Source organism: Falco biarmicus, chromosome 10 (genome assembly GCF_023638135.1).
Source record: "Falco biarmicus isolate bFalBia1 chromosome 10, bFalBia1.pri, whole genome shotgun sequence".
Taxonomy (NCBI): domain Eukaryota; kingdom Metazoa; phylum Chordata; class Aves; order Falconiformes; family Falconidae; genus Falco; species Falco biarmicus.
The window spans coordinates 32,434,871-32,461,041 of NC_079297.1; the positions used below are offsets into that span (position 1 = coordinate 32,434,871).

Sequence of the window (26,171 nt, forward strand, 5' to 3'; positions counted from 1 at the left end):
AGAACAGTTCTTAATAATACAAGTTCTTACTTATGTCACTATTTCTTTACAGAATAGTCAGTACTCTTGGGATGAATAAGCCTTCTCCTAGCTGTTACAAATGATACTGTGAGGACTGGAAATCAAATAAGCCTCTACAGCTCCTTCAGTCCTACAGCTGAACCTGTGGCCCTGACTATAAATAGATTTTAATGTCACATGTCACACTGCAGACAAAGGGAGCCCGTCTGTGTTGATCTGGGTGTAAGATGGAGTTTCTGGTCACAGAATCTACCCCAGTTAGACTGTGGTTTATGTCAAAATGGAAACTACTTTTCAAGCACAGAGCGCTCAGGATCTCCAGAGAGAAATTCTGGTCTCAGAACTCAGTGAAATCCTCAACTTAATGTCAGTTAAATTCAGTGGGATCAGGATCTTTCGCTCAGGGTACACTAGCTGTATAATCATTTGGCAGGCAAGAAAGTCAGCTGCACGTCTCTCGGGTGAATGAAATCACATGATACTATCCTGACTGCAAGTTATTTTGCTAAGGAGTAGTCTTCCTTATTGGCCTAAAAGGTATTTGTACAGGTACCTTGTGGCATTTGAATACTAAAAGTTTCCATTTCATGAACATCTTACACATTATATGAAAAGTATTCTTCAGTATGACTTTACTAATTATTTCTAAAGTAAAACAGTAGCAATGATACAGGTGATGCATATGATCCTCTCAAATACAGAGTTCAATTGGCCCTAGGTATTTTTAAAAGGATAATAAATGCCTTAAAGTAGGTTGAAAGATAACATGAGACAAAATAATCTAGATATAGAATGACGAAATTGCTAGCATTCTTGTATTTTTCCTTTCTAGGATATAGAAATGGTCTTAAGAATCACTTATTTTTATAAGAAATCCAGATTTTGAGTAAGAAAGTGCAAGAACCATCTGTGGGAGCTTCAATGCAAAGACAATGCCTGTTGCATATAACGATACACTATACTGTGCAAAATGCAAGGAGGAAAAAATAAAAAAATCACCAAACCCCTCCCTAATCAACAAAGGCTTCATCCTGAAGGCTATGCCACAGAGGAGAATATTTTGGCTGGAGACAGCCTGTGAAACACTTGTCCCTCAAAAGCTTTTCTCCAGGAAAGCCAGTGCCACGAAGCATTAACCTGGACTTTCTCTTTTAGGCATATATCCCACACAGGCAAAATTCTATTGAATTAAATGGAAACTCTGACTAAATGGAAAGTGAGGAGTACAGAGCAGAGCCTAAAGCAACTGGAACAATCTTAACTCATTAGTAGCTAGTAATGCAGTAGCACTTTAGCTGAACAGTGGATTAGAATGAAGTGACTTACTGGATATGGAGGTATAAAGGGCAAAAGACTTGAGGCTAGTCATTTCCTTCTGTCTGGTTTCCTCCACACTGCTGTGAAAGATGTGTTCCCAAGCATAGAGTTTAAGGAGCTTAATGCCTCGGAGCATCTCATTTGTCTTCTTCAGTCTCTCATTGGAGTACTCCTGCAACATTTACAAACACATTTACTTCAAGAGTGTAATTAAAGCACCTGTTCCCCAAACACAAGGATCACATAAATATCATACGCAGTCTCTTGTAATCAGTTAAGTATACTTTATTAGTTCTGTCCATTTAGACGCTCCGTTGCTGTTTATCATGAAGGTAAGCTTTGCCAGGGCTCAAGTGAAAAGGCCATTGGTTTGCACTCCTGAATCATACAGCTTGTACTGAAAAATTTTACTCTGTCAGCTTTCTGATTACTTGCAAGGCAGCCTCTCCTGACGTCTACTGCCCAGCGCATGGGCTGGATTTTCAACAGGCACACTGACAGCATAGAGATCAGAACACACAGACAAGCTACAACGGGGTGCACGGCTCTGCCCCATCAATACGATACGGAAACAACAGTGCCAGGCTTCAAAGCAGCAAGGACACATCAGCAAGAAGCTGTGATCCTGTAGGGATCCTTGACTCTTAGCAGGGCCAGCTGGCTCAGGCACAGTAACACACAGGTAGTTGTACTCCCAGTAAAGCATAACTGGAAGGTATGCTGCTTCCAGTTTTGAGGCTAGCCCAATGATCTTTGTACCATTACACTGCACAGTGCAGACATTCCTAGCAAAAAACACACTGCTCCCATCTGCAGGAATGTTTAGGTGATGCTGACTGGTGTCTTGGACGCTACAGGGATGAATGTCTACAGCTCTTGAAGGGTGTGCATGTTGATCACAGAACAGTCAGAGTTGGAAGGGACCCACCCAGTCCAACCCCCTGCTAAAGCAGCTTCACTTAGCGCAGGCTGCACAGGATCTCATCCAGGTAGGTTTTGAATGCCTCCAGAGAAGGAGACCCCACAGCCTCTCTGGTCAGCCTGTTCCAGTGCTCTGTCACCCTCAAGGTAAAGGAGTTCTGCCTCATATTCAGATGGGAGTTCCTGTGTTGCAGTCTGTGCCCGTTGCCCCTTGTCCTGTCACTGGGCACCGCTGCGAAGAGCCTGGCCCCGTCCTGTCGGCACTCGCCCTGGAGAGATGTGTGTGCATCGGTGAGATCCCCTCTCAGCCTTCCCTTCCCCAGGCTGGGCAGGCCCAGCCCTCCCAGCATTTCCCCATATGGGAGATGCTCCATCCCCTCATCATCTCCGCCAGCCCCTCTCCAGCAGCTCCCTGTCCCTCTGGAGCTGGGGAGCCCAGCACTGGGCACAGCACCCCAGATGTGGCCTCACCAGGGCAGAGCAGAGGGGGAGGAATCGCCTCCTTCGACCTGCTGGCCATGCTTCTCCTCATGCACCCCAGGGTCCCACTTGCTGCCCCCCAGCAGGACAGCTCAGCCTGTGCTGGTGCCTGGGGCTGTCCCTCCCCAGAGGCAGGACCCTGCACTGGCCTTGGCTGAACTCCATGAGATCCCCATCCGCCAGCTCTCCAGCCTGCCCAGCTCTGGCTGAACGGCAGTGCAGCCTCTGGGGAACCAGCCACTCCTCCCAGTTCTGTATCATTATTAAACTTGCTGGGGGTGCGCTCTGTCCCTGCATCCAGGTCGCTTGTAAGTTGAACAGGGCTGGGCCCTGGGGAACACTGCTGGCCACGGGCCTCCAGCCAGGCTCTGCGCTGCTGGTCACAGCCCCTGAGCTCTGCCATTCGGCCAGTTCTCAGCCCACCTCACTGCCTGCTCACCTAACCCACTGCCTGAGCTATGAGGGTGTTATGGGAGACAGTGTCAAAAGCCTTGCTGAGGTCAAGGTAGACAACATGCACCACTGTCCCCTTGTCTACCCAGTTGCTCCATCGTAGAAGGCTATCAGGCTGGTCAGGTGTGAATTCCCCTTGGTGAATCCATGTTGACTACTACTACTAGCCTTCCTTTCCTCCTCAGGCTTACAGAAGACCTCCAGGATGAGCTATTCCATCACCTTTCCGGGGATGGAGGAGAGGCTGACTGGCCTGTAACCTCCTGGGTCCTCCTTCATGCCCTTTTTTGAAGACTGGAGTGGCATTTGCTCCTCCAGTCCTTGGGGACCTTTCCTGTTCTCCATGACCTTTCAGAGGTGATGGAGAGTGGCTTGGCAGTAACACCTGCCAGCTCCCTCAGCACTCGGGGGTGCATCCCATAAGGGCCCATGGATTTGTGGGTGCCAAGCGTGCCTAAATGATCCCTAACACAATCCCCCCGGACCACGGGAAAGTCTTCCTTTCTCCAGACTTTCTCTCTTGCATGCAGGGTCTGGGATTCCTGAGGGGTGGCCTTAGAAGTGAAAACTCAAGCAAAAAAGATGTGAAGGCATTACTTTTCAGACAGGAAGGTACACAAATAACTCATTACCACCCGTGATTTGTGGTGGAAGATTTCTGCAATCTGTCTGGCTCCATTACAGGTTCATATGGCTCCCTTGGCAGCACATCAGTCGCTGAAAGTGGGGATAAGGTTCAGAGCAGCTGGGCATAGTAATTCCAATAAACCAAAGAAACTCTCTCAGCAGCGATGCAAGCGATTCAAATTATAGACAAGCCAAGTGGGGGATCAAGGAACAGCTTGTGACTTCGCAGACCTCTAAGCTCCCCAGTTAAGGAGAATGCTGTTGAAGTTAGGACTGCTCAGTGGTTATTTAAATAAACCAGCCTGATAGATTTCCACATCTATAACATATCTGGGGGTCTGAGTTTGGATGCAGCATTCCTACTTCCTTTTCCCTCGGACAGCTTGTCATGCATGATTCATCCATTTGTGCACCATCTGACTGCACAAAGCCATTTCAGTCAATGATCACTGACCATTTACATTTGCAAGTTAGAAAGACCTTTAAGTGCTTTTTTTTGCTCTTAGGGAAACATACTTGTTGAAAAACAAACTCCAAACCCTGTATCTTTACTCATTATGCTTATCATGTTCTCACATTCTTGAACATTAAAAAATGTTTGAGAATCAGTTCTTACTCAATGTCCATGGTCAGCTTTATAATTCAACACACCAAGCAATGCATAATTACCCGAGGTGATATCTGTATCATGTACAAGTTTGAAGAAACTTACCAAAGTGCTTCTCTGGGCTTGTGAGAGTTTTGTTGCTACAAAGTACTGAACAGGTGCAAGGACTATGATTACTGCTGCTCCAATTAAGGCACTGATTCCAAGAAGGTAGTAGAGCAGAAGAACTCCTACAATTATCTGTTGGGAGAAACAAAAGTGAGGGGAAGGCTTGGGATGGCTTCGCTTTGGGTATGCACCACAGAGACCAGTCGCAGGGTCACACAGGGACAGCACATTCAAAGCCAACTGCTGGTGCAGCTAACCCTGCCCCCAGACGTCACACGTTCTGCATCACGGGCACAGTGGGGCATGAGTGGTCAGGATATTCTGTCAGAGGACCCAATACACCCAACGCAGCGTTCCTCCCAACTTGTGCCCTCTGCGTGTTTCCCTCTCATGGATTCCCCATTAGGGACAGTAGAAGGTTGTACAGATTTGTGTATCTTCTCTAATATATTTCTCAAAGCTACTTAAAATAACTATTTAAAAATAAATACATTTATAAAAATATCTTTAAACAAAAGTTATTTTAAAATACTTTCAATTTGGACTGTGACATCTTCTCTTTAGAGTCACTATTAAATATGGCAGGGGGTTGGAATTAGAGGATCTTTAAGGCCCCTTCCAACCCAAACCATTCTATATTTCTGTGATTCTCCATTGGCCAGATTACACAGCATGCATTTCCTTTGACATACACGTTTGTTTTTTTTTCCATTGACATTTAAGCATTTTTACACCAGGAAAGTAATTAAATCTCCCAGTTTAATCAGAAGTCACTAGCCTACAACACTGGGACTTCCACAAAGAAGAAATGTTTCTTTGCTTACTATAGAAACTAATATGAAACTTTATTAAAAATAAAACTGATCTTGCCAACGTTAACATGACATTATGCCTGACCAGTAAATTTTAAAAAAAAGATCATCATATTCATACCACTAAGATCTTCCACTTCAAATAAACTCTTAACATAAACTTGCAAGGAAGTGTTTGAAGGATCCACAGTACCAGACTGGCAATGACTGTTAAAAAATGGTTAGAGAAACAGCTTAAAAACCAAAGGTTTGTCTTTGGATAAATGAGAATCTAGAGAGAAAGCCACAGTCTGGATGGAAAGGGATATTGTAAGCAGCTCAATAAATGCAGAAGAGATACACAAGCTACCAATATTAATTACCACTAATCTAATGACTGGCTCCTGAACAATCTGGGGCATTGACACTACATTTTTATCAGTATAAGCTCATAAATCATTCAAGACATAGTGACAGAAAGTTCATTTCCTACATAATTTCCCTTAGTTAAAAAAAAAAAAAAAAAAAAAGGAGATTTCCTTAAAGCATTATCTACTATTCTTGCTATACTCGCATACTCTCATAACCCTCACAATTATCTTCCATCATTTTATGGCTCAGCAGTCACACACACATCGATTCCCACACGTATTTATGGGAATTGCGTGTTTCCATGAATCCCTAGTTTCCACATTTCCATCTTCCCGTTTTCATGAATTTAAGGCACAGAGCGAAAACATAATTTTTTTTCTGAACAATCATTTTATGCATCTCTGCAGAAGAACTAAAATGTGACTCAAAATAAGTCATAGTATTTACCTAGGAAACATGTGGTAAAGTCCTACTGTATATACACCACAGATCTAGTAAGGGCAAAGGTTAAATTGTAAATTAAAGATCTTTTAGTGACGGTTAAGTGCACTATCTACTTCCACCTGAGGTCAGGAAATTCATGAGCGTACGAAGCCAAACAAAACACACAAGGCCTCTGTCACAAAGCCTTGGCAGAACTCCCCTCCAAAACATGAAACGGTCTTGGTCCTCACAGATCAAGATACTCATTCCCAACTGCTTCTTCATGGGCAGAAAATCTAGGCACCAGAAATACAGGAAAGCATTGAACAGTGGACAGTTAGGAGATGTTCAAAAATACCAAGTCAATGTGGGACACTGACTCCCTGCTTTACTGCTTTCCCCCACTACTGGTTGATTGTCAAGGACATGATGGGACTGGCCGGTTCTAGAAACAGAGCCTCAGCTTTTCACACAGGCAAAGGGAAAGCTATTAGCTATTCCAGCTACTGGATCCCAAGGGAATCGCTAGCTCACAGCTGCTTTTCCAAACACACATGCGCACAACCCCCAGCTATTGAAAGGGTCAGTCTTTGCAATAAAAATTCTATGTTTTCAACAAGCGAAAAATGATCCCATTTTCATCTTTATATTGTGATAAGGGCAAACTTTTAAAATGCACTTGTGTGTGGCACAGCAAAATGAATACTTGTATCTGAAAAGTGCTGAAATCTGTAAGCAATGTTGCGAGTAATTCTATATTTATCATACCACACACTACATCGTCAAGAATAAACAGTACGTAGACAATACCGGAGCTGCTGGAGGACAGTGTCTGGCAGATGGGAAGGCTTTCATTAATATTTCTGAGAAGGTAACGATCATATTTTTAAAAGCCTGTGTAATGAAACACGTTGCTTCCCTTTCATCAAAATCCAAAAGCTCTTACCTGCCAGAGATATATATCATGAGCAAGAAGCTCACCAATAGCTCTGGTTATTTTGTCTTGATTATTTATTGAAGATAGCAAATACTGTCAGCCAGAAACTGCTTTGTGGCCAGTTTTGAAAGAAACAAAATGTCCTTTCATTACAACTGTAAACTATCCCTGCCAATGAATCAGAGATATGAGAATACAGGATTTTTTAAATAATGACAATGAAATCAAACAAGGGTCTTCACAAAATGAAGGCGGGGGAAAAACCTTTACAGGGCCTCATTTGGCTCCCAGGGTTTGAGCCAAAACTACTGGGGGCATCTTTCAACTGATGGGCATCCCCAGGCCTCTTTTCATGGATTTCAATGGCCTTCAACAGTAACTTAAGGCAACGATAAAGCTCCTATTGACTCCAGCCAGAGCAAAGATGGGGCTCGGATTATCTGGACTGTATAGAAAACCTAACTAGTTATGAATGGCTATTACAAAATCCACAGCAGATGCTGAAATGCTAATTGTCTGGTTAAGAGCTGCAAAACAATTTAAACCCCGTTTTAAATAAAAATGAAGCTTGTGCAACTTTTTAATAGCCATCGCTTGAGCATCCAGTAATTGCTTTCACTGCCTCATAAAACAAGGTATTGAGTGAACGTTGTGGAAACATGTTTTGAAGAAACTTTTGACCAATGTGACTCCTTGATTGCAATGCATGCACCCATCACAAAACAGGCGCAGGCTTTGACACTGAATGTCCTCATCTGCTATGGAGCACCACAGGGTGAATTTTAATGCAAATATAACCGTATTTTCAGAACACTTGTCAGGAAATCTTTATGAGTCCATGACTTCTGGCACATTAGAGTAAAGTGTTGTTACAGAATATGCAATGACGTTGGCTTAGTTCTCAGTTGCCCTACAGTGCTCTCTATGCTGAGCTGCCTTACAGTGGTCTTACAAAAAGCGTACGTGAAACTGGTACCTCTTATATTGACTGTTTTATTAACGGACTTACAATGGAGATGAAGCCTAGGGGATAAGTGGATCCTAAAAGTAATCATTAAAGAGGTGGATCCCTCTTAATGCCTCATAGCTCTTTCAGCAATATCATTTTAACAGAACACAACCACTGACTTACTGCAGGGTACTTCTAGTAAATGGACAAAAAATACCCTGATAAACAAATTACTACTAAACAAAGTGCCAACCCATAACCATATGCAATATGATATTTCACATCAGTTTATTTTCCTTATAGCTGCGTTCTCTTTGGTGAAAATGCAGGTTCCCAGTACCTCTTCCCCCCCAATTCCAGGGAAACCTTCCTGATGCTCAAAAATGTCAAATTTCTTCCTGAAAAATTCCTGATGATAACTGCTGTATCCATTACCCTTTTTTAATTCTATAAAGTAAAATGTTTTTAACTGGCATACAAGTGTCTCCAGAGTAGATCGGGAAAACTAGTCTATACTCCAATGTAGTTACTCCTACACAAAAAAAAAGAGACAAGTGCATTTATATTAGATGAATGCAGTCACACTATGACCTGTACAAATACGACTACATTCACGCGAAGTCTTAATATTTTAACAGGTATAGTTATATACAGCTCACATATGTAGAGTAAATGCAAACCCTAGGCATGAAGGCACAGTTAAAAGAAGTCATCAGTTAGTAAGCTGCTGGTTGTTTACACCTTAATGTGCTCACTATCCTGATTAGATGTTTTACACAACTCTCATTGGAGTTAGCAAGAGTTTTCCCAGAGATTCAGACAGATTTCTTCTTTCTCCACATCCTACTGCAGTCTCAGAAGCAATCTGACCCTCACTACCACAGAGGTACCAGAAGACATATGGTAATATATCAGGTTTCAAACACATAGCAGAAGTGTGAAAACTTCCAGAGTTTTTCAAGAGGACACCAAATGGTTTTCCAGAGAACAAATACTCCCCGAAGACTGAGACTACACAAGAGGACACAGATGCATTCAAGAACTCACTGTCACTGATAACGAAGAACCTGCACCGCCCTCCCCCGTATTGTATTTTCCTCAGTGAGGAAAATAACAAATCCAGGGAAAACAGTTAAACCCGGGATTTTTTCCAGGTTTGGAAGTTAATCTGGTTTACCATGCAATCAGATTATTTTAAGACCATCACAAAGCAGAACCTGCTCTTCGGATCTGCAGCAGCTTGACCAAAACCTCTTGGTTTTGACAGGAACAACTGTAAGATCCACTCAATTCTACTACATATCGTTATTATCAGAAAAGAATCCAGATCTCGATGGCCAGCAGTCTAGCATCTTACTCTTTGAAGGACATTCATATAATTTATATAATCACCTGAACAGCTGGCTTTTCTTCCCCATCCCCAACTTGTCATTGTAATATTCCAATGTGCTCCTCATCTTACAGAAGAAAATCACTAGTATCACATGTTGATGGACACAGGAACTCCCAAACAACACTCCTAAAGCCACGTTAGAAACTCGCTGGAAATATGACCTGCCAGTTGCAGTCCCATATACAGGCTCATAAAAATTATTTCATTTTTGGGCAAGGGCAGACAACTCAAAATGTAAAACTGCCAGGTAGATTACTTGCAGCTTTCTGACTTCCACATCAGCCAAATGGGCCTCTGCATAGTGCTGCAGCCAGCCCACCTTTGTGACATGAACACAATGGAGTTTTCATGACGATTTTGAAAGTAATGACACTTTTCTGAAATTCTGAGTGAATCAGAACTGCACTGCCTCTTTTGTTTCTATTGACTTTTAGCACTGAAGCACCCTCAGCAAAAATAAACAGAGTAGCTGGAAGAAAGCAGAAAGAATTGTGGGGTAGTGTATTAACACCAGATGAAGCTATGTGCTTTACTGTCACTTTTCTCAGGAAATTCCTACATGGAAGTGCAGGAGGTTTCTATGGTTTTAAGTACAGGCTCTTCCTAACTAAGTATTTTGCACTTTTCCACTGTTTCAGTAAGTGTGAACCTGAAAAAACGATCCAAGGTTGTACCGAGATTGCTCTGACCTCCTACTGTGTCTGCTCTACCCTCTTACTGACAAATTTAATCACATGGCCATGAAGTCTGATCACCACTTCACACACTCAGAGGAGTACCACCACACTGAAAAAAGACTAGTTTTGGTCAGATGAGTTTTTCAGTAGCTCTGCCAGCTCATGTGACACAATGCACATTGTATTGAGCAGGAACAACGAAGGAGGTACAAATTCTGTGCTTCCATGTCGGACTTTGCACATGAACTCCTGTTTCAGTAAGGGAAGTAAGGGTTAAGATTAATTTAAGTCAGTCCTGAAAGCATGCTCTGAAATGGGACTCTGCTTTCCTCATCTTAGAGTTCTGGTAAGATACAGCTGTATGTCCTTGGGCATTACACAAGACATGGAATATGGAGTCACCAGGCAATTGAGTGTGACTCAGAACAGTGATCTGCTCCGTGTCATGCATGTGGGAAAGGAGACTGAAGGGATGAGAGTGGCATTTAGAGACAGGAGACCAAATACATCAGAGAGGATAAAGTAGCAGAATCATATCATGTAACAAATGAACCTGTGGAATTTTGTACGCTAGAGTTTGCCATCCATGAGGCCGCAGTAGTTTTAAGGGATGACCAAAGGATCATATATTTGATCACTAAGTGATCATATATTTGAATAAACTGCTACTTTGCTTGCTTCTGCTGGGGTTCACAAGACAAATGATCGCAATACATTTCAGTTAACTCCCCTGATGTAACAAATGAATGCACTGGAATAACACAACCTGCTGCACCCTATAAATTCTTATTACAAATGCAAAGCATGTTTGGCAGCAGTCAAGATTCTAATACAATCCTAAAGACCTAGAGTCCTGTCACAGATGTGAAATCAACATCTAGAAACATTGTACATAATAGATAGCTTGACATCTCATTTCAAGTTATTCTGTAACTTTACTATCTCTGCTTCCATAAAATTCTTAAGTAATACCTCACTACAGACTGGCACACGTTAATAACAAAAGCACATTCAATCTCCTTACCTGTACTGGCATAGCCCAAAGGTTAGGGCAGAGGAAAAAGAACCACATCAGCTGATTGGTGTCTATGGCAACCAGATTACAGATTTGGCCTGCTGTCATCTCCCCCATAGACATGTTAGAAGTTGAAAGCTGCATAATTTTATTGTATATTTTTGTCTGGAAGAGAGATCAAAAGCTGTTAGTATACAGAAATAAAATAAGAGTTCTAGCTTCATCTAAAGCACAGTCCAGCATGCTTGAGGGAAACCAACATTCCCAGTAACTTGAACGAAGAGCTTAAAGTTTGGCCTTTATGATGAAAAATTTTAAGCTACTGTCTTACCATTGATCTACGAAAAGCACAGTGCAATTAGGCCCATAATGATTATCTAAGTACTCCCCTTTTGCATCCCTGTGGATCGGTAAGAGAATAAAACCTTTACTGGCCAAGAACCACATTAGCAACTATGATTTATACCTCCAGCTTCTCCGCAGAGTGCCCTGGCTGTAACGAGTAAAAATAAAAAATATATTCATTACATTCAGTATATTATATTCCCTGTTATTTTTCTCTGGCAATTGATGCAGGTCCCATCCGACCTCAGACCCATGTTCCTGGCTGAGAATATTGCTACATTTTGGCTAGACCACCCAGTCCCATTACAAAGTTTAATTCACAGACAACTAATGTAAAAGGTTCGATTCTGTACTGAATTAAGTAGTTGCCTCTGTGCAGAATCAGGCACCATGTAAAAAAATAGCTTTTATGCATCAATGGAAGTTTAATTTTACTAGCTGGTTTGGTAAAAGGTTACACAGTGATGCTTTGCAGTTATGAGACTTAGCTGACAAGAGGCACCTTGATTCTGTAAGTGCCTTCACATCAAATGCCAACTGTCCATCATGAAACATAGTCACATAGGGCACATGGGACAGGCACGGGTTTACACAGGAGAGGAAAAGAGATAAAAGATGTAAAGAAAATTGAAAAATTTAAGAAAAAAAATTTATGAAGATACTGGCACAGAGACTACCATTAACACTAATTCTGCTGCTTGGAGTGATAGCTAGAAATTTTCCGATTTGAATGGTCTGACTGCTGGCGTTATCTGGACCTATGTGTAATATCCAGTGCAGAAAACAAAGCTTTTCTTAAACTAAATGAATATAGCACTATTTTCCAACAATTCCTCTTTTACCCTTGCTGTGGTCCATACACTTCTGAGTTAGTCGCAGCTCTTCTGCTTGGTACAAGACATGCAATTTTTTTCACATATGTTTTGGGTCAAATTTTTATTTCTTTAGGAATTTTCTACTTCGTTCTAGTGAGGGAAAACCAACAGATGGAATCCAGAAGTCTGGCAGCCGAGAAGTGCTTCCAAGTGTAAGATCAAAAGAGAATTAAACAATTACGCTGCTATTGAAAGCATCCATCTATCACACAGACTCTCACAGGATCTATGTAGTTCAGCGGATAAATAGCGTTAACTTATAAGGCTGGCTTTCAAGCTGTCAGAGGGTACGTTTCAGCCAGTGCCCTTGGCAATACCCCCTTGTAATCTTACACCTAATTCTCTCATTTCCAGGCACAGATCTTTGTACACTACATAAAACTTTGATCTGCTGTTCACAGTTAAACAATGATTATGGACTCCATTTTATCAATCTTACTTATGTTCAGTCATTAAAGACTCTGCAATAACGGGTAGATTTTGTGGCATGACCTGTGGAATAAGACACTACTCCATGCATTGAGAATACAACCTATGTTTTTGTCCAAAGTATATTTACAAGACATTTTAAAGCTGTATTATCTGCATGGGATGTTACAAAAACATCCCTTGGAGATGAGTGAGGTACAGTTCACGATTTAACTTTTTTCAAAAGACACATTCAGTTTTACTGCCAGCAAATTTATACTCAAAGGTAAGAAACACAGAATTAGATATTACAAACAAACGTTTAGATAAAATAATCAAATAAGATGCAGAGGAAAGAGAATGCAGGTCTAGGTTAACAGTCTTTAATGGCAACAGTTACATTCAATACTTCAGGAGTGAAGTGTTTCAGATTTTAACGACTACAATTATAACTTGTGTTTACAAATACATGTATGATTGTATGAAAGTTGATTAATAATATATTGACTACCTGTATTGCGCCTCTCAAGTTGATTCCTGTTTCAATAGCAACATAGTACGATGCTTGGAGAAACGTCCTTTGCAATAGAAGGGCAAAAAACAACAGTACAGCCAAAACATAAGCATTGGACAGGAACTCTTGAGATGAAATAAAGAAAACACCAATAATTTTAGTCTATAAAAAAAAAAGAAAATTAGAAATCAGGTGTAATGGTTATTTAATTACCAGTTTTGCATAATTAATAAGCAGATATAACCACAGTTTTTTACTTTGAAGGTGCTCCCAACTTTATTTGAAACCTCACAGTTTATCTTTTCAAGGAAACAGTCATAATGTGCCAACTCAGTTTTATTTAAATGCAGAGTAACTTTTAGAGGATTTCTGATATCCTTCCAAAACTCTAGGAAGCTTTGAGTAATTCCACATGGTCATTTGCTAAAGATGCACACTGCCCATTGTCAGAAAGGACTAGTTAACACCCTTTTGGAGAAATAAGTCTCCTTATTTTAAGCACCTCAGGTTACTGAACACTAATATGACCTTCACAACTTGCCAAAAAACCACATTCTTCCAACTCCTGGAACTAAGCACATTCTTCCAACTCCTGGAACTAAGCACATTCTTCCAACTCCTGGAACTAAGCACATTCTTCCAACTCCTGGAACTAAGCACTAAACACATTTTGGTTTGCAGCAGCTTGTTCAGCATTTTTATTTATGGTCTTTGACTATTCTTCAAACACTGGCCAAACTAAGAAGCTGTAGAAGGACTTTTGTCTGCTGTGCAACACAGATGGACTTGCATGCATTGCATAGGTTTACTCCCTTTTCCCACTTATCTGGCATTTCTTACAAGCTACTGGAATTCAGACCAAGGCTGGACACAAAGAAAACCAAGTCATTATGATTCCATTCCTGTAAAACTTTGCTCATGCAAACATTCCTTATTTCCATATACTACTTTCATGTAAGTATACAGTGCAAGAACTTAAAAGAACATCGAAAATTTCCACCTGTGACACAAGTGCTGAGTTTCATTCTTTGAAAACAGAGAATAAAACCTATATGATTCAACAACTTACTTCTTGCTCTCAAAGGCAGATTGTCAGACAATAACATTTTCCAATTCAGCTAGGTACTTCAACTACAACCAGATTCGATGTACATAAACATTTCTGCAGTCCATGGGGCCACTGAACTAAATAGAATTAACCCTCAGAGAAGCCCTCTGAATATATTTTCAAGCATATGGAGTCTTCAAAGTCAAATCAATAGAACGCAAGCAAGCACTGGGCATACTTGTTTCTTTAAGCCTGTATCAAGTACAAAACTCTGAACAGTTACATACATGTCAGCAAACATGTTCAGATAGAGACATTTAGCTACAGTTTTAGTTACTTGTACCTTGAAGAGATTTTCAGCCCTAAAGTATTACTTATTCCATAGTTATTCAAATCAGTTAAACCAGCATTATATACCTTCCATAGTTATTCAAATTGGTTAAACCAGCATTATATACCACAAGTCTCTCTTTCAGATTATTTAGTCTTTAAATGTTCAGCTTTTCAAATCAAGTCAACCTGCCTTTCACCCTTGCAAGACTGTAAATTTATTCTTGCTGTAACTCTGAAGAATAAGAAGGAAAATGCAAGGCTCTACACTTAGCCTAGAAGCTTTAGAAAATGTACCACAGGTGTGGAAAATTAGAAGTACAATCAAGTCTTCTCCCATGCCACCTGTAAGGCCTTGACAGAGGAAAAGAAAAAAAAGTCACAAAATGGTCAAGTCCATGGCCAGTTAGATGCATCCAATTGATCTTTCAGACTCTAAAATTTATGCTAATAAGCATAAAGTATTAGGCACATGTGAGGTGGAAGAACTGCCCCAGTGTTTACGAGTCACCTGTTGTTTCCCATGCAGTGTATATACACTCCAATACAAAGCAAAATTCGAAGCACTGTAACTGCAAAACTTGGTGTTTTGCAGGGGAAAAAAAAAAAAAAAGACAACAAAGAAAACAAAAAGCACATTCAGGGAAATCCAGGATCATTTACATTTGTGATGTTTTCACTTCTCACTTCAGACATCTTCTAAACTTGCAACAGTGAGAATCTCCCCTTTATGTTACCCTTTCTCAAGTCAGCTATTATTTTAGCAGTTCTTCACTGGGATTTCTTTTTATTTCAATACAGTGTCATCCAGGAAAAAGTGATACATTTCTAACACGAAAAACTACAAAAAACTTCTTATGAAGGCAAAGCTAGAACAACATATGGGTCTAACACTGGGAGATCACGATCGTCAAAGATACTAACATGACAGCAAAGAGAAAAGCTAGAGCATTATCACAATCACGAACCATGAAGGTTACAGATTGTGCTTTATTATATCAAAGGCAGTAATAGAAACAGAACAATTTCAATGCTGTCCTACATATACATCTGGCTAGTACTGCTAATCACTGCACCTAATACCACTTCTTACTGTATGTAAAAGAATATAATTTTTTACACTTTTTTTTTTTTTTTTTTTTTTACACAAATCATGCTCTTCTAGCAATGAGATTTTGGTGCAGTGTTGATTCACATCAAAACATTATATAATAGATAAACAAGAAGGAAAAATAAGATGAATATTCTTGTTTTTCTTAAGGTACTCACTTGCAAGGAGGACTTGAAAATATAAAATACATACATAAACATCACACACATACGTGGTGAAAGCACCAAGACGTTTGCCAAGTCTCAGATGCATTATTAGGCCATTATGGTTTACAGAGTTACTGAGCATCTATGTGTTTTAACTACAATAGTTATCTAAGTACACTTGTCAGCCTGCAAGAAACTTAAGGAAATAATTAGGTGTCTGCTGAACCTTTCCCCTATAAAGCAAATAACCTTGATAAGTTGATGGAAATAATTAGATATTTTATTTTCAGAAATGGTTTTGGGGACATTCAGTGTTCCACCTCCCTGACGACCTCAGGATAATACCACTTTTAAGTGTCAGTAGGCTCTAACCAGTAAAAGGCTGAGCAAAAGGCCACTATTTAAATTCTTAAAGACCCGAGACTCACACAGTCTTAAATGTCAGTACTGGGCCTTTTGCTACACTGGGACCTATGACTTCTAGAGCTTTTAAAATAATGAGTCTCTAGGTTTGGTGTACCATTTGAATGTGTTATGTCAGCAGATATTCCTAATACTGGAACTGCTAATCCTAACATTGCAATGTGGAAGATGCTACCAGCAAAAATATAAAGGTTATCATTCTGTCAGTCTCTTCCTCGATGTGAAATGATTAACACTCAGAGAAATTCATGTCAAAAGAATGTTCCGGGGTGGTCATAAATATTGATACTAGAGTTATAAATAAACATGAAGAGCGTGACAGAATTTAAGACACTGTTGTTCTCTGACTAACCGCAGCACTAACTAAAGCAGCTAATACTGCCTGACACCCACGTGACCTCAGAGTTCCAGCTCCCTGGTAGTTTGTATCTGTCACAAAGAGCCTGAAGAACAGAGCAAATACTGTATCTTGGGATTTATCTCTTGGCCTTCAATTTCACAAACAGAATTGCAGTTTGAAAGATACAGTTAATTCACCACAACATCTCAAGCTAACCTATTTAAAGTGAAGAAATGTCACTTTAATGAACGGGTAAAAGACACTGCTGTCCTCACAGCTTGCTTTGCGTGTTGTTTCTGTCCCACTGTATGGCAATTCTTCCAGTGTTTTCAAACTCAGCAGCACATCAGACACAAACAATGTTTTCCCCCAACTCATCTTTGCCTTCAGTGTTTTAGAGGCTTCTTTCTCACACCTCTCAGGAACAAACAATAAGGCATGGTTCTCCTTTTTATGAGTCATTACAAGTAAAAATATAATGTTCCTAGCAGTAGAGCTGGTATATTTTTTCCAAAGTAGACCCAGTTGGCTAGGTGTGTGCATACACGTGGGAGTTCTCCTCAACACCTCCATCTGTTTACAGATGATTTGAACACATTTTAGAAAGATACTTAATCTAATCCAGGAAAAGCAACTTGCAAATGTAATTAGCCTCTTAACAGAAAACCAGTGTGTACAAACCAGGTCGAAACAGAAGGACAAGCCTCTTGAAGAGCTTTTAGCGAAGGTAAAATACACCCTTACCAGTCACTCATATCACCGCCAATGAATTTTGCTGATAGGTGATCCCAAATGGCATAAATGACAACAACGACAAGGCTACCACTTAGCTAGACACAGTGAGGCTGGCAAGGCTGGATGAGGCTCTGTTGAATGGCCTATCCGGACCAGAACTGAGCTTTCTTCACAGAGAAGCACTAGCTGACAGCTTAATAGGAAAATTAAATAGGATAATCCATAAATTGTGATTCAGTATAATTTCTGCTGAAACGCCACTCCAAATTATCAAGAAGCAGAGCTCAAAAGCTTCCACAGTACTTTGCTGCAACATAGCCCTATAGCCTTAATTTTTTCATTTCCTGCTTTAACTGGTTTCCATTGAATCTACTTGCTATATTAAAGTTTCCAAATATTAGGATAAGGACTGTAAAATGGATAAACAACTAATTTTAGCCTGGTCCTTTGTCAAATTTTCTGCAATGCATCCGATGTATTTCAGTATTTACAGTGGACCTAATCCAAAGTGTACTTGAGTGAATGGGTCTATAAGCTGCAGAAATAAATTGGTCTTTCTCATAGAAATTCATCCTGAGTGACCACACCTTACAATTGAGAAGATGGTTCCCCAGTCATCTGCTTTCTGTTTTGTTTTTTTTTTTTATTATTATTTTTTTAAAGTTAATTAGGAAGCATGTATGTTTCTTGTTAGGAAATATTCATTTAAGTAGCATCCTTTAAAAATGCTTCAGTTGATCTTTCAAAACAAACCTCCCCAAAGACACTAGTGGGAATTCTTTGTCACAGTTAAATTACTTGGCATTTTACTGTGATGACAAAGATCTGCTTTAATCCTCTTAGACAGTGCTTGTTTTTGGAAATGAAAAGCCAAGCCTTTTAAAAACACACTTTCTCCTTTCCAAAAAGCACTCAGTAATGTGCTTGATTCAATCTCTACTCAAGACTGTACGTAAAACCCTTATGACACTAGTGGGATTCTGGATCCACTTCATTATCTTGAATGAAGTTATTTTCCAGAATGCAAGCCTGACTAGATGCGTGGGTAACATATTCTGTTCCCCATCAAGGTATAGAAGTGGATAACAGGCAATACATACATACTGTCATTTCTAGCACTCACAAATACATCACCGAGTTGCTTCCTTTACTGAGGCCAAATAATACGTAGTCATAGCATTACTTTTTTGACTCTTCTATTTTTATGACATTTTGACAGTACCTGTGGGCGGATGGTGTTATTTCCTTTTCCAACATTGTGAACAATCCCAGAGATGCAGAGCGGACCAGCAAATCCAAGCAAGTCAGCCAGAATACGGAACGTGCTACTGAGAAGTAAGGGTCTTCCAAAAGCACAGCAGAGAGCACGCCAAATTGATCTGGATCCTTGTGGAGATGACGACCTTCTGTTCTGTTCAGAATAATAATAATAATAATAATAAAAATATCAGTAAGGATTATGTCATACATCAACCTCAGATATGATAAATGATTGGTATTTTTATCCCTGCTTTAATTCATTGACAACCAGTTGTGCAAACTTTGCGCTAAACAAGCACAGGAATGACAACCATTGTTTCACTTATTTTTATAAAGTCAGAACAAAAAAGTAATTTCTACTCTCCTCTGCTTCACAAAACAACCATGATTTCTTTCCAGCCTTTAATAAGGATCAAATAAGTGTGGTTGGTGTTTGTGGCTTGCTGGGGGAGAAAGAAAAAAAAGAGGGAGGGAACTGACAGGTTTTGTTTTCCTGTGAACATAGAGACTGGAAACGTACATGCTTTTTAGAAGGATGCAAAAGACTTGTCTTAAAATCCTGAAAAACCACAGCTCCCACCACGCAGTCAAACAGAATTTGAGCTGACGAATCTCCTACAGATGAACTGTAACTGAAATAACATGGAAAAAAATAGTCCTGTGAGGCCTCATTAAAATTGACTCCGTAACTGAATGATTGCAGGGTCTTATTAGGAAGAACAATAATGGTGTTCAGTGAATACAGTTTGTAATTACTTTGCACATCAAAATAAAAGCCATATGGATTTTACACGTGTTAAACCAGTAATGTGTTTGACATGAATGTTTGGGTAGAGTAATTTCATTATTTGTACGAGGTACCACTGAGTATTTGATCTCTTCATATATGTAAAGGTATGCTAATGGATACTTCATTTGCATAATGTCTGTTTATATAATTGTATATCATGCTTATAGCATAAAAAGTAACGGAAAGCACAAGCACTGAGTAAGCAGACATAATTCCACGCTTTGCATACCTTCTGTGCTTCAAAGGCCTCATTAAGGCGAATGTAATTGGTCAGAGCTCTCATAGCAATGGGAAGCTTGCCTATGGTTTTCAAGTCTATTGGTTTTTTATGGGCAGTCTTGATGAATGTATTCATCCACCAGTACGTTCCTTTGGATAACAGATTCACAAATGGCTGTAAAAATCGAACACCAAGGTCCTGGAGATCCTCGGGAGGCTTAACTTCTTTAGGAGTTTTGAAGAAAACATACCTCTGAAATTCAGAAAAATACCCAAAAGGTAACACTAACACAGAAAATACAAGACCACAAAGAATAGCTAAGAGATAAAGGACACTGCAGACAATCAACCTGTTTTGGTTTCTTAACAGTACTTGAGGAACTTAGGCATTCAAATCCAACCAACATAGCAATCCAGTTTCCTCAGGTACTGAGGAAAATCAGAAGCATTCAATCTAGAAATAAATCATCCTAAACAGTCACTGTTACTTTGTTTATAGGGTACAAATCTGCATACTTGTTAAAAAAAAAATACCATACATTTCAAATAATGCAGCCCCAGCCTCTTGTTCTGAGTTTCAGACAGTGCAACACAGGACATCCTAGCTTAGGTACAGTCCTGAGGCTGTCACAGTGACTCATCTTCCACAGCACACTGCTTCACACTTAGCTCAGAACAAGCTACCTGTGCTGTCCTGGATGGATCTGGGAAACCAATGAACTAAAGAGTGTGTATGGCACTAACAAATGTTTTCATTGGCTTAAATGCCAAAAGAGCGAGGGCAGACTGCTGATGTCTTCCTGTTGTCAAGACATAACTTTTTCAGACATCACACATTCTTGGGAACGAAAAACAAAGCCTCTTAAAACCATACCTTTCCTTTCTGAAAAGTACTCAATCACATATTTCATTCAATGTCTGCTCATGGCTGTATCTAAATCCTATTAATTTTAGTAGGATTTCTGGACATGCGTCTCTGCTACCTTTTCTCTAACCATAGTTGGAGAAATAATTCACAGATTGTAGAAAAAATGGTGATGGGGTTGGGGATGGCCATCTCGAGGAACACGGGGAACAATGAAAGGAAAGGAGAAGGTAAAGCTGGGTCTGAAAGTCAAATCTTCTGTCTAAAGGATGATGGGGAAGGCAGGAGAAAAGAAAGTGAGGCCCATGTCTGCTGTTTCTGCTAGCATAGAGACTTCACCTCTTTATTTTTCTCCCCACCCCTCCTCCTCCTCAGCAGTGGCCAACTCTCCATGCATCCAAATCCCTTCCTTCAGCAGCTGCAGCAACAAGCCTGGCACTCTAAACTCTGCCACAGACACAATCAGCAGTAAAAAAATCCATACTGAATTCTATGCATCAATGACATCCTTTAATAATTAAACCAAACAAATACGACATGAAAAAATATTATAACAGCCAGTGACCATTTTTTTTATTCCTCTTTGTGACCTGTAACCCCACAGTGATTAGATCTCATTTAATTATGCAGTTCTATTATGAGGAGGTTTATGAGCAAAATCTCTCCAATGTCACATTTGAATTTCTCTTTTCGCACAAGCCAATCCACTGTTTTTCATTCATGACAAATACTCAACGTCAGCATTGAATTTTTTATTCCTCTTTCAAAAATATTACTGAAAAGGCTGCTTTTAGACATATTTTTGTCCTAAGTTGTCAAATAAACATACAGACACACAAAATCCCCCAGGAAAATCACAAAAGATCAAATAAGTGATAGAGGAAACTCCAATAATGCATTCAGCAATGTGAAAGAGTTCATATACTAATGTGAGGAAAAGAGCAAAAGAATTTACATGGAAAAGGTTCCTTTCCACCCTGAGACTTAAGTTTAATTTCTCCACACAGTTAAGTGAGGGACAGGTGAAGGGAAAAACCTTGGCATTTATCTATCCAACAGTCTCCAAAGCAATCTCTTAGTTCGGATTATGAATGCAGACACCACACCGGAAAAAACACACACAAACAATTAGGAGGCTAGACAGCAACCCCAATTGCCCCAATAAATCACTTCTTGTGATTGCCTTGTGGAAAATGAGAGCTATTATTTGTGTGTCTAAGCCATTCTCTGACAGAGCAGACTATTCCTTTCACCCAGACTTTCATTGCTTCAGAAATATTTGTTTCTGATGACTGAAACTGTAAATCATAACAGACATTTTAAAAACAAACTTGATAAGATTAAACCTTAACTACAATGGAGTCTGGAATTTTTTGAAATTATGGATTCATCTGGCTCAAATATGTTTCTATTTCTAACTTTTTTCTATTTCTCCTTTGAAATGCATGTGATACTACGTATGTAGAAGGGGGAATAAAAAAACAAACAACAAAAAACACAGGAGACTTCTATGATACTAACTTACCCTCACCCTGATGACATTGATTTCTACAGCTAGTAGCATTCCATATAGAATAACCAGGAGTCCTGTGAGGCAAAATCGAAGCTGAGAAAATCCAACCCCATTATCACAGAACTTGACAAATTTGATGGTTTTAGTTATGAAAGCTAAAGTCCAGTAGAAGAGCAGTGCTGTAGGGAGGGGGGGGGGGGAAAAAAAGGTAAATCAGTTCCACAGTTGCAAAAATATGCAATAGCAGTATTAAATATTCATTCAGAAGGAATGCAGCAAGAATACATAAAACTAGATTGGCCTTTCTCATGTCAGAACAGAAGCCTAATTCAATTTCACAAACATAAAAATATTAAGATAATGCTAGTTCCAAATTCCTTTCCTATTAGATTTAGTGATATTGGGAAAGTTTCACAAGATGAAGTCTACTGAAGGAAGCTTCCATCTGTTGTAAACATGCATCCGCATGGTAAGTTCAAGGGAAGGCGCTGCTCCACAAATGAAGGTGGCTGTGAATGATGCTTTTCAAATTTGGTTAATGCTACAAGACTGCTGTGAGTCTGGCTTGAAGGAAACTGATCTTGTTCCCCCTGCAGATCTCTGGGATTACACAGAAACAGGTATTAAAATATTCCCTCCAAACTGCTACAGCTTTATTTTTCAGTGCAAATTCCATATATGTAATTTATATCGCAGATACACAGGCACATCAAGGAAGGATGTTCTGCCGCTCGGAGAATACAACTATACAACTTGAGCTTTTTAGAGTTCTACTGAACTTGTCTAAAAGTGCTCATGCTAGTGTCAGTTATAGGTAAATAATCCCTGCAGTAAGATCTGATGATTTGGAAACACTCTCCATGCTATTCACCACACCATAAACCAGCTCCTGTTCCCCATTCTTAAGGAAATACCTCCTAGGGTTACGGTCTTTTACATTAATCTTCCATTGCTGCTGGATCTACCATGGTGCAACAGCTGGAATGTGCTTTAGCTGCCAAGAAAAACGTGGATATGCCTTCTGAGCACCTTGCTGCAACACCAGAGCAAGTCTTCAACCAAGACAGTAGCAACAGTAAATCTCACAAACACAGATTAATCATCAGGAACTTGCAAAAATTCCAAAGAATTTGTGGTGTTCCAGCTACCCAGAGGCACCCCAGAAAGCCATGTGGGGATGTACTGTGGGGCCACCCTTTCCAAGCAAAACGCGATTCAACATGGAGAGTCTGCGTGGGATCTGGAGCTGCCAATCCTGCTTCTATGGAAATCAATTTCCAAATTCTCATTTAAATGAGGGCAGTAAATGGAACAGTCCAGGAGTACTGGGCATTAGGACATTTGCCAATCTTCCTCTAAAATTAATAGGCCAGTTTGTAAGAAGAAAGCACTAAGAGGTCAGGTGTTTCAGCACTGTATTTTAGCGGCTGATGCAGCTGCAGAGAGGATTTAAGAGACATACTTACAGAATCCCTTCTTATGGGAGGCCTTCTACCATCTTCCCAATTTAAACCGCATCAAATCTAATCTCCTCATCCTGCTTCGGACTGCTTCCTACCTTTGAGGCACTATTCCCTCCTATTTGCCATGTGTCTGACTAAAATCCCACTTCATCCAAGAAAACATTCCACATGGTTCTACTCCTAACCACTTTTATCTTTTAATCCTTGTGTTTTGTCTCATTCTTATAACAGGCTGAGAACACATCCTTCTCAGGCTAAAGAGGACTTAATTGCACACCGAAAATCTGCACCAGCAGGGCACACCTAAAAAAACCACCAACCCAACTGGTAGCTATGTAGAGCTCCTGGAATTAGAAATAGTAACCAGCAAAGCCATTCTCCTATTTAGGATGTAAATAAAGGTCTATATGACCTTTTTTATTACTAGTATTTTATTAGGACACTGATTTATCTTTTATCTAAGAAGTATTAGAAAGTGCAAAGCACAACATTTAACTGACCTCCTGCTACCATACCTACTAGAAACATTTGAACATATTTATCTTCTTTCTTTTGAATACAAGCGTATATAATCTAAATCAGGCAGACGTTCTCAGGCCCCTCAAGATAAGGCTTCTGGGAAAATACAGTTATGGCTCTTTCTTTTAATCTGTGTTTTTATCATCTGTCTGGTGAGTGGATATTGGCTGGGAGTTTCTAGAAATGATCACCAAGAACTTCCACTGGCCTGAACCACCTAGTGATCGGACCACAGAGGCATGCTTTAATCTACTTGATTGCTTTAGATATATTCTACATGCCTACAGCCTAAAGGACCTTGCTTTTTCTTGGGCCATGTAAGCTACCTCAACCTACAACACCAGGGTGTAAATTCTCACCTGGCACCAGACTGCTGAAAATCAAGTGATGTGAAACTCAAAACTGTTCTACACTTTTATGGGATTAAGCCCAAGATCTAAAAAAATCATGCACTTAACTGAATGGGATTTATTAACTTGTGTCTGTTTTGAGAGGTATTTTGTGTACCAAACAATAAGCTTTATTTTTATACAATAACAGGAATTTCCTTTTTAAACAATAAACTACAATGCCGATCTCCAAGAAATTTAAATTAACAAACTAGCTTACTGTCAGGAATGGTAAGGCAGTCCTATAATTAAGATGGGTTAAAGAAAAGACAATTTTCTGAAACAAAAAAATTCATGTGTTCCCATACCAATATTCCTTTCAGTTTAAAAACTCAAAGTCCTATTGTTATTTCATAATTTTCTCCTGTTTAATTTCTGAGGTTTATTTATCTATGAAAAAAACCTACCTTAAAAAATAGTGCAATCAGATGCTACCATTCAATTACATATTCTGCATGTCAAGAAAGCGAGCAGATTTTCCAAATTCAGTATGAAAACTATTCTAAAATATGTCCTGCTAAACTGTACAATCATTATGCATCCATTTTGCAACACCGTGCAAAAAAGCACCAAAATTATCATTATTACAAGAGTCCCCTGGTATACAGAGCTACACTGGAAAAGCTATCTTTATTGAAATATAATTACAGGTCAAAAACATGCAGAGAAAAACAGATTTAGACCACATCAAAGTGTTTCAATAGTCTGGACACTCAACTAGGACCCTGGACTCAATCATTAGCTTCAGATAATAAGTATTCCAAACCTTGTGAACTTTTTTTAGTACCAGATAATAAGAATGACTACATCAAAATAGCCGACAGCCTGGGCATAAAGGTGCAAGGCAGGAGCAATATGGGAACTTTGCATCCTTGTCTTGCATTATCCCAAGGGAACATACTAATCCTCAGGTCTGTTATCTGCCTCTTGCTCGTTTATGAAGAACTACAAACAGGCTCGGTGTTTTTAAGGTACAGAGTGGAAAAACATTTTTTAAAAAGAAACCATCTCAAAGTTTCACAGGATTGGAACATTTTATTCTGTTCAGAATTAATGAGCAGACCTTTAAGGGTCTTCTGCACTGCACCAATGAGAGTTTCCCCAGTGGATTTAGTAAATCTTGGATAAGGCTCTGTTAGCCTTTGCTTTATACGGCTACCAACTCTCTGCAAGCGCAGGAATCGATCCTACAGCTGAGGCAGATGATACCCTGTAGTTAGGTGGAACTTCACTGACACTCAGAAGCAGCACAAGTCGTCACATAGGTAATTTACTTTTCTCTGTCTGTGTGTGTGTGTAATATTAGACCTTCTCTACAACATTTTATTAACAAAGAACTCTTTCCATTTCCTTCCTTATACACTCAGTAAAAGGTTTATCACCAACTTAAGCTTCTCCTCATGGTTCTCACTACTTCATTTGTATAAGGCTCTAAAAGAAAGCTGCTTCATGGCCACACTGCACTCTAGTGGGTTGATGGCTGAGTATAGGTATAATTTAACTGTCTCACACTGGGCAAATTCCCATAAAGTTATCATTGCCTAGTCTCAGGTGTCAATACAGAATAGCTGCAATCAACATTGATAGATGACAATCCTCACAGTTAGGTAACATTAAATTTGTGCAGTCAAGAATAAAGGATGGACACTTCCAGAGATGTCTGTCTTACATCCTCTTAAACACCCAGAACAGTGAAAAGAAAAAACAAAGTCAACAAATTAAATAAAAATCAAAGACCATCAGCTTATGAAGACTTTAGACTAAAATTTAAATCAGACCAACTAAGC

General features: G+C 39.7%; 1 protein-coding gene across 5 annotated transcripts in view; it reads right to left on the reverse strand.

Moving 5' to 3' along the window:
- Positions 1 to 26,171, reverse strand: part of ABCC8 (ATP binding cassette subfamily C member 8) — an 83,037-nt gene that overhangs the window by 50,900 nt on the left and 5,966 nt on the right. For all 5 annotated transcript variants that reach the window (XR_008824275.1, XM_056354030.1, XM_056354029.1 and 2 more), the window contains exons 4-10: positions 22,026 to 22,192; positions 19,646 to 19,888; positions 18,589 to 18,777; positions 13,231 to 13,395; positions 11,101 to 11,256; positions 4,532 to 4,666; positions 1,348 to 1,510 (exon numbers count right to left, since the gene is read on the reverse strand). Coding sequence is in view for 4 of the 5 variants with exons in the window: in XM_056354030.1 (XP_056210005.1) it covers positions 1,348 to 1,510; positions 4,532 to 4,666; positions 11,101 to 11,256; positions 13,231 to 13,395; positions 18,589 to 18,777; positions 19,646 to 19,888; positions 22,026 to 22,192 (1,218 nt within the window). In the remaining variant the exon portion in view is untranslated. The remainder of the gene's footprint in view (positions 1 to 1,347; positions 1,511 to 4,531; positions 4,667 to 11,100; positions 11,257 to 13,230; positions 13,396 to 18,588; positions 18,778 to 19,645; positions 19,889 to 22,025; positions 22,193 to 26,171) is intronic.